Below are 15212 nucleotides of genomic sequence, written 5' to 3'. Positions count from 1 at the left end.
GAAATACATAACGTCCCTACAATTGCATCTGTCAAATTAGCTAGCTAGCTAGGAATTACGCGTAACATAAATGGAGATACAATCCCAACCAAGACTTTTTTTATTTTTATCAACCCTTCCTTTATTTTTAGAATTTCACAAACAGTTGTGCTTTGAATGCATACGTCTGTATTTCTCGTAAACCCAGCCGGTAGTACCTTTAAACATCTCTTGGAGTGTCAAATTGTCTAGCTCTCCAAAATGTTGTTTGTAGGGTTATGCATGTAATATGAAATATTAGAAGATTTTTTTTACAAAAAAAATTGGGTCTCAAATCCGAAAATTCAAACACATAATGAGCTTCGATTTTAAATAAAATAAAGACAAAAACTCGTATGAGACGGTCTTATGAGTCGTATTTGTGAGACGGATATTTTATTTGGATCATCGATAAAAAAAATATTATTTTTTATGCTAAGAGTATTACTTTTTATTGTGAATAATTAAGATTATTGAGACGTCTCACATGAGAATGAATTGTCTTTTAAAATTAAAATAATAATCAAATATTGATTAAGCCCAATACAAGAGATAACAGAGGCCCAACAAATTGGGGCAGATATAAACCACCAAATCAGGAAAGTCGGCCGGGTGAATATGAATATCTTATCTGTATAAATAAGGGGTCGCCCTAGGGTTTTTCAGTAATTAAAATTGGGAGGTTTTTTTTTTTGTTGTTGCGAGGAGGAATCAATTCGAACCCATGGATCTCACCAAGAAACGTAAGGCTGACGAGAATGGCGGAGCGTATTTCGTGCCCACCGAGGTTAACGGCGACACTTTTTCTGCGCAACTGTCGCCCAGCATGTCCCCGGAGGACGCTGAGAAAATCATCGAACCCTTAACGAAGGAGCAGATCCTCCCAATCCTTCGCGCCGCAATAGTCCGTCACCCTGACGTCTTGGAGGCCGTGCGTGCAGTGGCTGATGCGGACCCCGTACAGCGTAAGCTCTTTGTTCGCGGACTCGGTTGGGAGACCGCCACCGACAAGCTTCGCGAGGTTTTCTCTGCCTACGGAGAAATTGATGAGGGTAATAGTATTGTTATCACTGATAAGAACACTGGAAAGTCCAAGGGTTATGGGTTTGTGACATTTAAGCACATCGATGCTGCTATATTAGCCCTGAAGGAGCCGAACAAGAAGATTGATGGCCGCATCACGGTGACTCAGCTTGCGTCTACGGGCAGTTCAGGTAACTCTCACTCGGTTGATGTGTCAATGAGGAAGATTTATGTTGGTAATATTCCGTTTGAGATTACTTCTGAGAGATTGTTATCTCACTTTTCGATGTATGGTGAGATTGAAGAAGGGCCATTAGGGTTTGACAAGCAGAATGGTAAGCCAAAGGGTTTCGCCTTTTTTGTCTATAAGACCGAGGAGGGAGCGAGGGCTTCGTTGGTTGATCCTATGAAAACCTTTGACGGTCATCAATTGATTTGTAAATTGGCCACTGATAATAGGAAGCAGAGGCCTAACATGGGAGGAATGGTCACTGGGATGCCAAATGCAGGTCCCATGGGCTTTCCTGGTGAAGGGATGCCTGCTTCGAACTATGGAGCAGGAGGTTACGTGGGTTATGGTCAGGGCCCAAGCATACCTCAGCAGCCACAGCAGACGAGTGTGATGCATCAAAATACAGGGTTTAATACTGCTATGGTTGGGCAAGGGTATGGTGGCGGGTATGGAGGTGGATCATCACAGTACAGCGGTGGTGTTAATGCGGCTGCTCCAGGGGAGCTTGGCGGAGGATTGAGCAATAATGGAGGATACAGAATGCCTCCTAGTACTCTTGGGATGCAGAGCTCTGGAAGCTATCCAGACAGTGGGAATTATGGGTTTCAACCAGCATATCCATCTAATCAGAACCAGCCTGGAACTGGGCCTAGGTTTCCCTCATATCATGGTGCACCACCATATTATTGAGGTAATTCCTTGTTGAAAATTTTATCGAGCTACGTAATGTAATCATTTGCATAATTTTGCATGTCACGTGAACAATAGGCACTCTTGAAATTTATTTTGCATATTTGCTGCTATGATGCTTGGTAATGATGGTAATTTCTGGCTTGCGACATTCTTTATTATGTTTATACTTGACTATATGTCCTGTTTAGTTAATTGAACCATTTATCTTGCCACCTTGTACAAAACTAAGACTCAAGTCTCAACGCCATTCAATTATTAGGAAGATGTGCTTTGGAGTTTGTGTGGCATGGCAAAGTGATGTATAGCAGTATAGGTTAAACATGTGAAGGTTTTGTAGATTCAGGAAAGGATTTTCTCCTTATGAGCTTAACAACCCAGAATTCTGTTTCCCCTGCTTCCTTCGATTCAGCTAATTATAACCGTACATCACAGTATATGAAGTTTTCTTTTTATTCACTTACTCATAAGAGGTTATCAAGAAGCAACAAGTAAAGATTTTTTTAGTAAATTGCATCTTTATGCTCGAATGTTGATTTTTCATAATATTTATGAGTCAATGGAACAGTGCATTCATATATTGCATGTTTTTATGTTTTGATTTGGATAATGGATTAAGTAGCATATGGGTGTGTGTTCAGGTATTTTGACAGCTTCTTGGACGCAAATGCTTTAAATGGTTGTGGTGATTACGTGATTACAAGACTATGAAATCTTTGGCTGATTAATGGACTGCTGTAGATCTTTGGCTGCCTTAATCTCTATGTGCTCCAATAAAGTTGTGGATTACATTTATATTTCGCTAGGATGAGCTCAAAGTTTTTACTTGGAACGATGCTTTGTAATTTGATAAATGACTGAAGTTTCTTAATATGTTTGGTTTTGCCTTGTTATTTTAGATGTTACATTCCCTTTATTTAGCTTTTATTTATTTTTATCTAGCTTTCCATAATTGTAATTTTACTTCTTAGTATATGTGGTGTCTTTATGTTATCTACGTAATTATGGCCTTTGAGATGGTGCTGGAATATCTGAATTAGCTTATGCGTCTTGCGATTGGTGAAAGTTGGCAATCACAAATTTTGACGTAGACATGGGGTGATGGCCTTTTTCAGCATAGGTTGCTCTGTAATCTTCGAGTGACTGGATAAATTCTTTGGTCTAAATGATTTCCACTTTCTTGATCATATGGTGACAGGTTGCAGCTCTCCTTGTAAAACATGCTTTACTCTTCTTATCTTGGTTTGAGGGGCACTTCTAGAAATTCCAGGACCGTAGGAAACCTCAAATTAATTTTCCGTTTTTGTGTGTTGAAAATGGGTGCTAAGTGCTTGATGTATGTGGAGGGAGAGAGTTTCTGACACTTGTCTACTCTGTAGTTGATACAAAACAATATGTGGATACTTTTGAGCTGTTTGTTCTAAGATATAAAGTGGTTTGGCCTAAAAAGAATGTTGATCTACATGTACAACATATAGTTTTAGAAGACTATAGTTGCTCTTCCTTTCAAATAGATTGGGTAGTCACAAGTTCCGAAGTTTTACGAGGTATTTGGCCTAAACGTCAATATTTTTTTGGGGTATCTACTACTACAATTGTATATGATTTTTTGCTGAGATCACTTATGTGTGAACAAAATGTCTCGGTTTCACACTACTGTATTCGTATGTATTTGTTAATGTTCAGCAAGATTCTAAAATGAGATAAATGTTAGTGTATGCATACCTTGTCTCTACGGATTACTTATATTTGGTCTGGAATCTTGCTGAACTTGAAAAATAATTGAGGTGTTGGATGTTGATTCCTTACATGTTTTTTTTTGTGCATTCCTTGACACTGTGAGTTCATGTCCAATTTGTCATTTCTCAAAGACAACATACTTGATTTATAAGTATAGGGGAGGCTGCAAGGTTGGGTTTTTCTCTATGAGATCCCTAAAAGATCTAGCTGAAAAGAGGCCCCATCCTGATTGGGCAGAATTGCAACAATAGCTGCATTGGTTTTGAAGTTAGATAGCTGATCTTCACTTGACTTTTAAGCTTTAGCTGAAAAGAAGTCCTGGCCTGATTTGGTATCATTGCAGCAATGTCTGCCCTTGGTTCTGAGGTAAGATTGTTGGCCTTCACTAGACTTTGCATGCATTTCACCTTTCTGCACCGTTGGTCGAGGTGATTCATGACTCATATCGAAGGAGACTGGGATTGAATGGAGTAATTAATGCTGATTCCTGAGCCTTGTATTGTATTGTATTGTGTGAGTGATGCACGCCTGAATGTTTTTACAACAGGTGGGTTGTGTTCATTCACAACTGTCAACACACTGTGGGATAGTCCGGTGGCAAAGCTCCTGTATAAAATCCGAAGTATCAGATTATTAACTATTGGACGGCGAACCCCCGATATTTGAGATTTGTATGGTGGCCTAGCACATTTTTGCAGCATTCAACCTACAATTTTCTTCTACTGTAACCCTAAACTTTAAGATTCGTTTACTTCATTTGGCCGAGTGCATTTCATGCAATGTTGTAAATGGCAATGGCGGGGGCCAGGCGGTCACTGTCAGTGATTTCCTCCCGGCTTGGCCGCTTAGGCACCGAATGGCGGTGGCTAGGCGGGGTGGTGTCTAAGCGGTTGAGTTTTTTTAATAATTTTTTTTTATAGTAATTACAAAAAAAATGGGGATAGCGGGTGAGTTTTTTAATAATTTTTTTATATATAATTATATATAACAATTCAGTAATTACAGATGATTTTTTTCTTGTATTATAATGTAATTAAATTATGTGTATTTATAAAAAGTATAATATAATCGAGACAAAGTACAAATAAAAATGAGATGGCGGTTGACGGAGGTGATTTGAGGTAGGTGGTTGGAACCAAAAGTAAATAGAAAAGAAAATGAAATGTGTTTTTGTTATATATATATATATGAATTTTTGAATTTTTTTAACTTGATTGATTTTGATTTTTAAAATTATTTGATTTTGATAATTGACTAAGATTTTAAATAATCGATCGTCTTCGTTGGTTGGCTATTTGCTCGTGGACCGTCAAATATCCTCAGACTGCTTATAAATAATGTTTTAGACAAAGGTGAGATCAGGTGACTGTCTCGACCGTTATTTTTAGATCTCTGATTTCATAACAACCCGCATGGGTTGTGTTTACATGGGCATAAATTAAAATGTACATGAAATATTTATGTTGGGATATTTTCAAGGTAAAACATATTTTTCAGGATTCTTGTTGATGTGAGACAAGTTATTTTTTTTTTTTTTTTGAGCGTATTGTGTAGTAAAATTAATCAAGATACTTAATTGTATTGCAAAATATTTTGTTTTTGTGAAACAGATTAATCTTATCAATATTTATAATATAAAATAATAATTTTATCATAAAAAATAATAATTTTTCATTAGTGACCTAAATAAAATATTCGTAAAAATTGACTCGTGAGATTCTCACATGAGTTTTTGTATTGTAAAATATGAATTTTATATCACTTCCACATTTATCTGTAAAAATGTTATTTTAGGATTATACTTTTTTTTACTTTAAAAATAATTGAATCATTATTTCATATTATATGAATATGATATATCTTTAAATTTTTATATCACCATATCGTATCAAATTGATAGCTGATTTAAGATCCACTCCCGAATTTAAAATAAATCTACTCTACATTATCAAATGAACTTAAAAATGTATTTCTGCAAGTGATTGTATAAAGAAAAAGTAATGCAATGATAGCGTTTTAAGGGCAACTTGAAATCTCTTGAGGCTCAAAAAGGAGTCTGGTCGTGCAATCAAGCTCGTTTGGACGTGCAACGAAGATGTATCAAGGACAAATTTAAGTATTAATCTTTAAACGAAAATTGGATACATAACCTAACATTCAAGTTATTTTACTGAATTTATATCACTACATTTTTCCCTATTTCTAAAAGAAGTGTTTAGTATTTCGTGGGGATGAAAGCATAACAATTAATCCTTATTTACGAATTTTTAAGTATTGAACTCGAGTTCCAACACACTTATCCCAGCTCGAATTTGATCCTAAACTATAAGGCATAGTTTGGTACATAGGATAAGAGAGGAATTGATAAATAATCCTCCTTATCCCATGTTTGGTACGTTTTTAAAAAGCCCATGACAATATCACGACCCTTGATAAATAATTTTTTAGAATGATAAAATGTCTTCTATTATGTGTGATAATTTTAATTTGATGATAAAATACACTACAAATGACTTAATTACCCTCAATTTATAAATGATTTTTATAAATCTAGTAGGTAGAAATTAAAATCAAATAAATATTTTTATTTATTTTATATATTATATAATATGACAATTATATAAATGAATTCGAGATAATTATATAAAAAAAATTTATAAATCTCAATAAAATTATTAGTATCACTCGATTAATCTTAAAATTGATATTTGACTTGACTCACAAAATCAAAGGCTCAATTATCATATTATATATATTATATATAATTAGGTAAAAATAAATAAATCATTCAAGCACTATCAACGCATGGACAGATAAAAAATATGAACTCAAGCAACAACTTTGAAATTATAAAATTTATTATGATAAGATTAATTTTGTCAGTACAATCTAATATATAAATTTAATCACTCTTATTAAAATCATACCAAACATTAAATATAATATATTACATCTTACTTATCCTTAACTTATCTTTATATTATATATCACATGTTTATCCTATCATGTGCACCAAACTATGCCTTAATGACATTTGGCTTGATTCGCCAGCCCTGATTCAAAAGGCAGAGTCATCAAAGACCAAGACCTTAGACGGTATAATGCGTTACTTTGTGTGTCTAATCAATTAATATTTAAGGATTTAGTATTTTGAACATTTAAGCAAACGATACAGGTGTTTTCACATCAACAAAAGACACAACATGCTGCTGGAATTCTCGGCAGGAAAAGAATCAACCAGATTACTATTAAGAAACTGGTATCACCGTCCAAATAAGAATTGTTGACTGGCACAAGTGAAGATCATGGCTGCAGTTGTGATGCTCTCAAAGATTGTGTTATCGAATTCATGGTCGGAAGTCACGACTTCGTAACTAAAACGACCTACCTGTACAAGGAAGTAGATGGAACCTATAACACGAAAAATGAATCCTCTCTTGTTGCCGAGATTGCAAGATACGAGGATGATCCAGCCAATAGGGAGTCAGTACTGCTAGCAGGTACATGATACCAATGTATCCAACTTCCAGCTCCACTCAATGGAACTGAGCTGGATGATGGTGTCACTACTGTTGGTTATTGGTTGCGGGAAAATCAAGCGATGGTACGTAGTGGTGTTTGGTTGGAAATTCTGTGGTAACAGCCCGGCCAAGAATGAATACATAATAATGAAAAGGGTGTACGTGGCACAGGGTCACTGTGCCATCACAATTCAAGCTTCTTATCCAACTGTTCAAAGCTACCGAACAGTTGCAAATTCGTTTTCCTCTATCAGATCCCTAAAGAACCTCAAAACATCATGCTTCCCTGTAATTTTCTAATGTGATTGATCAATTGTCGGGTGTGCGTGGAATTGTCAACATTAAGTACTGTGGCGGGAAATTTTATAAACAAAAGTCTCTATCTTCATTCTGATTATTATTTGGTTCATAATGTGGATGCTCTAATAAGAAAAGGTCTCGTTCTTGGCTGTTAGACTCGACCCATGCTTTAAAAAACTAGGTAAAATATCACAGTCGAAGAAGAAAACATAATCTTGATAATTCTGGAACCAATCTGTTTATTAGAAGGTTGATATATTTCATCTAAATATCTTATCATGCGTAGAATGCCACGACAGCACAAGTTCCTACAGTTGGCTCACAGAAATTTGCAGAAAAAACCCAAGTAAAAACAGAATTAACATGATATATTGAAATAATTAGACATGCTGGAATTCAGTCAAGAAAACAGATTATTTCCACAAAAAGATGATCAAATCAAAAGGAATGGATGCAAATACATCAGCAACTTGAAGCGTTACCTACCAGAACTGATCCCCAAAATGAAACATCAGAATGATCAAGCACGTTTTCCACTGTTGGGATTTGTTTTTGTGCACAGGACCCATCGTCCCTTGGCACGCCGCCGCTTGATAACTGCTCTTCCATCAGTAGTGCTCATACGTTTGCGGAAACCATGAGTCCGAGCCAGTGATTTCCTGGACCTGTTCCTCTTGGTTTGACAAAGAAGGAATTTTTTTGCTCTGACCACCAAGCCACGCCTCTTATTAGCCCTCATGCCAATGCTGGAATTCAGGTCCAAACCCAATGATAATCCTGAAATTCAGTATAACCAATGCATTTCACTTCCCAACATTCAAAATGTTCTGCTTGAGTTCTTATTGTTTTCTTGCATTCAAGATATTTGCCATGTATTCATTCTCTGTTAGAATTTGCATTTGAGACAGCCATTGAAGAGCATTAAGCTCCAGGAGAATACAGAATTGAATTATTGAAATGAACTAACTGTCTCTTTACAAGGAGGATTCGTATATATATACATGTGATGGTTATTAAGTATTCGAGTAACTGCTAGTCTTAGTTACTTATTCACTAATCTATCAAGTGATCTATCAAGTGATCTATTTAACACACCCCCTCAAGCTTGTAATATGTTCAACATGTCAAGCTTGGACAAGAGATGGTGATGCTGCTCTGAACTTAAGGCTTTGGTGAAGATATCTGCCGGCTGCTGTCGAGTGTGGAGATGAGAAGTGGCAATTATATGAGAACGAATCTTTTCACGGATGAAGTGGCAATCTATTTCAATGTGTTTCGTGCGTTCATGATATAGCGGATTGGCGGCAATGTGGATGGCTGCCTGATTATCACAAAAGAGAGGAGTGGGCAGAGTAATACTGAGACCCATGTCTGCTAGAAGACTTCTAAGCCAAGTGATTTCACAAGCAGTTGTAGCCATGGAGCGATATTCAGCTTCGGCGGATGAACGAGAAACTGTGTTTTGCTTTTTTGTTTTCCAAGAAATCACCGAAGAACCAAGTTTGATCACATATCCAGTCAAAGATTTCCGACTCATGGGACATGAACCCCAATCAGAGTCGCAATAAGCAGAAAGCTGTAAGTCACTAGTGGCAGACAAGAAAATGCCCAAGGATGGGCTGCTCTTGATATATCCAAGAACTCTAAGCGCTGCAGTCATGTGTGAGTGCTTTGGATATTGCATGAACTGACTAAGGGATTGAACCGCAAAGCATATATCTGGGCGAGTGATCGTGAGATAAATCAGTCGTCCAACTAAACGTTGATAAGAAGCTGGATCAGCCAATGGAGGATCAGAATCAGTGGTCTTGATGAGCTGATCATATTCAAGGGTGGTGAGTTTTAGGTGTTGTTCCATTGGAGTGTTGTATGGCTTGCAACCGGTCATTCCTGAATCCGATAGCAATTCCAGCGCATATTTACGTTGGTTTAAGCAGATACCAGCCTTAGATCTAGCAACTTCAATCCCCAAGAAATATTTCAAACATCCAAGATCCTTAATGGCAAGATTCTTATGTAAACATTCTTTCAGAGTAGCAATTCCAGTAGAATCATTACCCGTGATGACAATGTCATCGACATAAAGAAGAAGTAAAGTGACCGAATTTCCTTGTCTCTTGTAAAACAGAGAATGATCATGAAGTGATTGTGAGTAACCAGCATGCTGCATAATGTCACAAAATTTTAAATTCCATTGGCGAGAAGCTTGCTTCAAGCCGTATAAGGACTTGAGGAGTTTGCAAGCATGATTTGGACGTTGTCTTTCAAATCCTTGCGGAATAGACATGTAGATTTCCTCATATAAATCACCTTGGAGAAATGCGTTGGTTACATCCATTTGATGCAATGACCAATTTTTTGCTGCTGCCATAGCTAAGACACATCGAACCGTGACTATCTTGGCAACCGGTGAGAATGTGTCAATATAGTCAATGCCATATTGTTGGGTGTAACCTTTGGCAACAAGACGGGCTTTGAATCTATCGATGCTGCCATCAGCTTTGTGTTTGATTTTGTATATCCATTTGCAACCGATAGTTTTCTTACCCGGGGGCAGAGGAACAATTACCCAAGTGCGGTTAGCTTCTAGGGCAGAAATCTCAGCTTCCATGGCTGCACACCATTGTGGATCAGCTGCTGCTGTAGAGTAACTGGTGGGTGCGGTTGTTTGAGAAATACAAGCTAAGAAAGATCTATATGAGGGTGATACATTGTTGTAAGATATATGATCAAGAAGGTTGTATGGGGTAGAGCAAGTGTGAGAGCATACATAATCTTTGGTCCATTGGGGAGGACGATGTGATCTGGGAGGTCTTGTGGTAGAGGTAGAAATAGCAGTTGGAAGCACATCCATCGTGGGAATATGTGCAGGTATAGAACGCTGTGGAGTAGAATCGAGGGAAGAGGAATTATCATCATAATCTAACTGCGAAGATGATGGAAAAGGGGGGCAGTCACGATGGTGTGAGGAGAAAGGAAAGATATTCTCATGAAAAACAACATCCCGAGATACAATGAATTCCTGAGTGGATAGATCAAGGAGTTTAAAACCTTTCTGGTTTGCAGGATAACCCATAAACACATATGGTTTAGCTCGAACATCAAATTTGTGATCAGGCTTGAGATTGGATGCATAGCATAAGCAACCAAAAACCTTGAAATGCGAGTAGTTCGGTGGCTTGTTGAAGAGATATTCAAAAGGTGTTTTGTTGGCAAGCAGGGGAGTTGGTGTTCGATTGATTAAATAGGCTGCATGAAGAACACATTCTCCCCAGTACGAATCAGGAATCAACCCCTGGAATTTAATGGCTCGAGCAATATTGAGTATATGTCGGTGCTTGCGCTCAACCAAGCCATTTTGTTGTGGAGTGTAAGGGCATGAGCTTTGATGAATGATGCCCATTGAAGATAAGTATGTTCGACATTCAGTACTGAAAAATTCATAAGCATTGTCGGTTCGAATGTATTTTATGGGTTTTTCAAAGTGATTTGAAGCAAAGGCAAAAAACTGTTTAAGAATTTGTAGAGTGTCCGATTTGAAGTGCATAAGGAAAACCCAAGTGCTTCTCGAAAAATCATCAACCACCGTAAGGAAATACTTGAATCCATTATAGGTTTGATGTTTATAGGGACCCCATATATCAATGTGTAAAAGATAAAAAACATGGGGAGACAACGAGCTAGCTTTTGTGGGAAATACGTGTCTGGTTTGCTTAGATAGAGGACAAACCGTGCAATGATGTGTGAGAGATTTTTGCTTAATAAAGGGCAAAAATTGTAAACGAGACACTGATAAGTGACCAAATCTTTTATGCCATATATCAATATCAATGTCATTACAATGGGAAAGGTTACAAGCATTTGAAGAAAAAACTGTAGGAGTAGATGTGTGTCTGTTATTGGCTTGAGTAGATGAAGGTTTCTCTTCGGCAGGAAAAAATCGATGGAGGTAATAGAGTCCATGCTTTTGTCTACCAATCCCCATGATCTTCCCAGTCAAAAGGTCCTGAAAAAGGCAAAAGTGTGGATAGAAACTAATGGAACATCTATGGTCTTTGGTGAATTGGGAAATGGATAAAAGATTGAAGTTGAAGTCAGGGACATGTAAGACACGGTGTAGTGTGCAAGAATGGGCAATATGAAAGGAACCAATGGATAAAACTTGAGTAGTGTTACCATTTGGCAGCCTAATAGATCCAGCAGCGGAGTCACATGGTTGCGAGTTTTTCATGCCACTAGAAGAACCTGCAATGTGAGCATTGGCTCCACTGTCTAGAATCCATTCATTAGCATCATTGATAGTCATCAAACTTGTAAAATTACCTGCAAGGTTGGCTGAGACTTCGTTGTCCCCTCGTGATGTATTTAATGAGTTTTGATCCAAGAGCTTCAATATTTGCTGATATTGAACATCAGTAAAATGGCGAGGCAGTGCATTATCTGCTCGTAATCCCTCATGTGTAGATGAAGATTGTGAAGTCTGCTTTTCAAAGGCAGAGTGAGCAGCAACTTTAGAGGACGGGTGATGGCTTTTGAATCCTCTTGTTTGAGGGAATTTGTTATGTAGTTTGTGGCCCGGAGGATATCCAATCAGCCGAAAGCAATTCTCCTTGTTGTGACCTGGAATATTACAATTTTCACACTTCATCGACTCATGTTTCCTAGTAGATGAAGAGTAGAAAGCAGCTGTTGGGATGTCAACAACAGGCTGTGAAGATAGCACATGGCGAGTCGATTCCTCATGGTTAATAATCGAGTAAGCTTGATTGACAGATGGCAATGGATTCATCATGAGGATTTGACTTCTAATGTGGCCATAACTATCATTTAATCCCATCAGAAATTGAAGGAGACGCATTTGTTGATCGTGATCGATATATGCCTTAGCACTTTCACACTCACAAGAAGGAAGGGTTACTAAGGAAGTGAATTCATCCCATAGTCGCTTGAGTGTTGAAAAATATACAGAAATAGACGATGAACCTTGAGAAAGATGAGCAATGTCTCGATGAATGGAGAATATTCGAGATCCACAGATCTTGTCAAAACGTTCTTTCAGATCTCCCCAGACTTTTGAGGCGTCAGTGCAGTAGATGATACCACCGAAGATTTCCTTCGAAACAGAATTCATGATCCAGGAAAGAACAATCGCATTGCACCGCTCCCATTGATGCAAGGTCGGGTGCGCAATTGCTGGACGAACACACGATCCATTGATAAAACCTAATTTGTTCTTCGCTTGTAGAGAAATCAACATTGCTCTGCTCCAGACATTGTAATTATCTGCGCCAATGAGCGGATCCTGAACCAGAGAGATCCCCGGAGCATCCGAAGGATGGAGGTACAGTGGATCACTGAATCCAAACGTGGTGGCATGATTCGCCATGAATTTTGAAGATCTGTATTGGATCAGATGCGGAAGAATAGCTCTGATACCATGTTAGAATTTGCATTTGAGACAGCCATTGAAGAGCATTAAGCTCCAGGAGAATACAGAATTGAATTATTGAAATGAACTAACTGTCTCTTTACAAGGAGGATTCGTATATATATACATGTGATGGTTATTAAGTATTCGAGTAACTGCTAGTCTTAGTTACTTATTCACTAATCTATCAAGTGATCTATCAAGTGATCTATTTAACATTCTCAAAAACAAAAAGATATTTGCTGTGTATCTTCATGTTTGAATAATATGGATCGACATTCATTCAGTTTAACAGAGTTCTATATCTTGATCAGGAGCAACATTTTGCCATTGTATTCATTTCAAGTTTCAGAATATACTATTGTAATAATTATTCAAGATTAAATTTCTAAAAAACTTCTTCCAATATTATTACTTTTAAATCTATATTGCATTATCATAAGACGTATTGGATGCATTGAGCATGAGTTGAGAGAGATAATCTGATTACTCTATTATTGCTCAAGTGAAGTAGTGTAAAGTCAAGGTTTGTACAGATATATGCATCCGCTAGTCAACTAACTAACTAAAAGCAGTGAACCGCTAACTGTGATGCTAACTAATAATTAGCTGACTAAGTATTAATTAAAGCTAATAAGACGTGACATCCCTAAGTTCAATCATAATTCCAATATTCCACACAGGCAAGGAACAATACCATCAAAAAACTAAGTCAGTACTCAACCAAACAACTGACAACCAATTAATTAGAACTCTCTCGAGAATTACGAAAAAGACTGAGAAGCACTCTAACAGTCCAATAATACCATTATTGTTTCACCAAACAACTTCGAAACAAAAACAAAAGTAAATCTTAAATTCGGCAAGGAAACCAAAAATCCATGCATACATGCGCATTAAGCAGAAAATCCACAAGCCCGCAAATCAAAATCACCAAAACCCAACAATCAAGCCAGAATCATTCCTTCTCTCACATTGCATTCCATTATAAAACTTTGTAAATAAAGACTACATGACCTATTGAGCTATCCAAACCAGAAAAGGAAAAGGAAAAGAAAATCCTAGTTACCCGAAAAGAAAGAGCGCGCAGAGGAAGAAAGAACAGAAGAAGGGGTGAAGGAGCAGTGGAGGAGCATGCCCCCTGAAGAAGCTGCGGCCCTGGGTTTCACGTTGATTGAAAAAGAGGATTTTTTTCTAGAGCCCGTGAGAAGCGAAAGTGAAGCCGTGGGGCCATTAACATTGCTGCCTCTGTAACAAGTAGCTGTTCCCACTGATAAGCAGCAAGCCATTTTTATCTTCGTGCTTGCTTGTTATCCTTTCGAGTGCCTTCTGGGCAGAGGGCACTGATGCCTTATCTTGTTATTGGAACGTTCTGTAAATTTCAAGAGTTTGTGGGAGTTTTGTAATTTGTATAAAGTATGGGGTAGTTCTGGGATATAAGAATTGGGCTCAAGAAGTGGGCTTTGGGTCAAACCCAAAATCGTTGAAAGTCCTTCTAAAAATTGAATGGGCCTAAAACTTCCGATTGAAATTGGACTTTAAAATTTTATCGAAACTCTATTTTCAAGCGTCCATAAACAAATTGACTTTATTGGGCCACACTGGAAGACCCAGAAATTGACTGGTGCTAGCTAGGGTTCACATAAACAATTTTATTATATTCTAATTGGTATATTTTTTAAAAAGAAATTGAAAAGATTAGCTCGAGTTTATCTAATGTTTGAGTCGAACACCCCTGCAGGTATATGTTGTCGAGAAAGTACTCACGGGGATCACAAAAATGGTGTATCTACTCGACATCACAACATTGTCACAGTTCGTCAGCATACAGTGGTACACATTCGGGTCCGATTGCAGCCACTGGTGCCTCCCTGGATTGCAGATACTTAGAACCAGTTACTATATGCAGCTCTCGCCACGTGACTGTTAAGATTGTTTTCTTAAACAAAACAAGATTGAGGTGTATCGGATCAAGTCTCCGCATTATGTAATTGACATCAAATCTAAAAACACTGATAGTTTGAACACCTTATATAAGCTTTGTGAAAAAGATTCAGTGCACATTTGGAGACCCAGGAACATTGTTTTCAGACAACTCTCATATTCAACAAGCTCATCATAAATCAAGAAAATGGCATTAGTTTATATATCGAAGGGTATAGTTGATTCTGAATATTTGATCGGATACGTACTGGAAAAGGAGTTTAAAAGGTATTACTTCGACATGGAAATCTGATCAAATACGTGTCTTGATTTACAC

The 15212-nt window shown here is 37.6% G+C and overlaps 2 protein-coding genes and 1 long non-coding RNA gene across 6 annotated transcripts; 2 read left to right on the top strand and 1 right to left on the bottom strand.

The window, feature by feature from the left end:
- Window positions 1-652: 652 nt before the first annotated feature.
- Window positions 653-4600, top strand: LOC140834842 (UBP1-associated protein 2C-like). 4 transcript variants are annotated; one of them, XR_012118767.1, is made up of 3 exons: window positions 653-1964; window positions 3861-4069; window positions 4251-4597. XR_012118767.1 is itself a non-coding variant. In XM_073199995.1 (2 exons), exon 1 carries the CDS (start codon window positions 743-745, stop codon window positions 1961-1963), a length of 1221 nt encoding a protein of 406 aa, XP_073056096.1. In that variant the 5' UTR covers window positions 653-742; the 3' UTR covers window position 1964; window positions 3835-4600. The 4 variants fall into 4 exon arrangements, 3 of the variants coding, with proteins under 3 accessions (XP_073056096.1, XP_073056094.1, XP_073056093.1); XM_073199995.1 differs by having other exon boundaries at window positions 3835-4600; XM_073199993.1 differs by having other exon boundaries at window positions 3856-4599.
- Window positions 4601-7871: 3271 nt separating this feature from the next.
- LOC140834840 (large ribosomal subunit protein bL34c) lies at window positions 7872-14311 on the bottom strand. The gene is made up of 2 exons (XM_073199991.1): window positions 14022-14311; window positions 7872-8301 (listed from the first exon to the last, which is right to left on the bottom strand). Exons 1-2 carry the CDS (start codon window positions 14239-14241, stop codon window positions 8045-8047), a joined length of 477 nt encoding a protein of 158 aa, XP_073056092.1. The 5' UTR covers window positions 14242-14311; the 3' UTR covers window positions 7872-8044.
- LOC140834841 (uncharacterized) lies at window positions 13175-14011 on the top strand. The gene is made up of 2 exons (XR_012118766.1): window positions 13175-13472; window positions 13506-14011. It is a non-coding gene; the product is annotated as an uncharacterized lncRNA (long non-coding RNA).
- Window positions 14312-15212: the final 901 nt, after the last annotated feature.

Source organism: Primulina eburnea, chromosome 6, assembly GCF_022965805.1.
Source record: "Primulina eburnea isolate SZY01 chromosome 6, ASM2296580v1, whole genome shotgun sequence".
In the NCBI taxonomy this organism is placed as follows: domain Eukaryota; kingdom Viridiplantae; phylum Streptophyta; class Magnoliopsida; order Lamiales; family Gesneriaceae; genus Primulina; species Primulina eburnea.
Note: the sequence above shows the minus strand (reverse complement) of the source record. Positions and strands in the feature narration are given on the sequence as shown.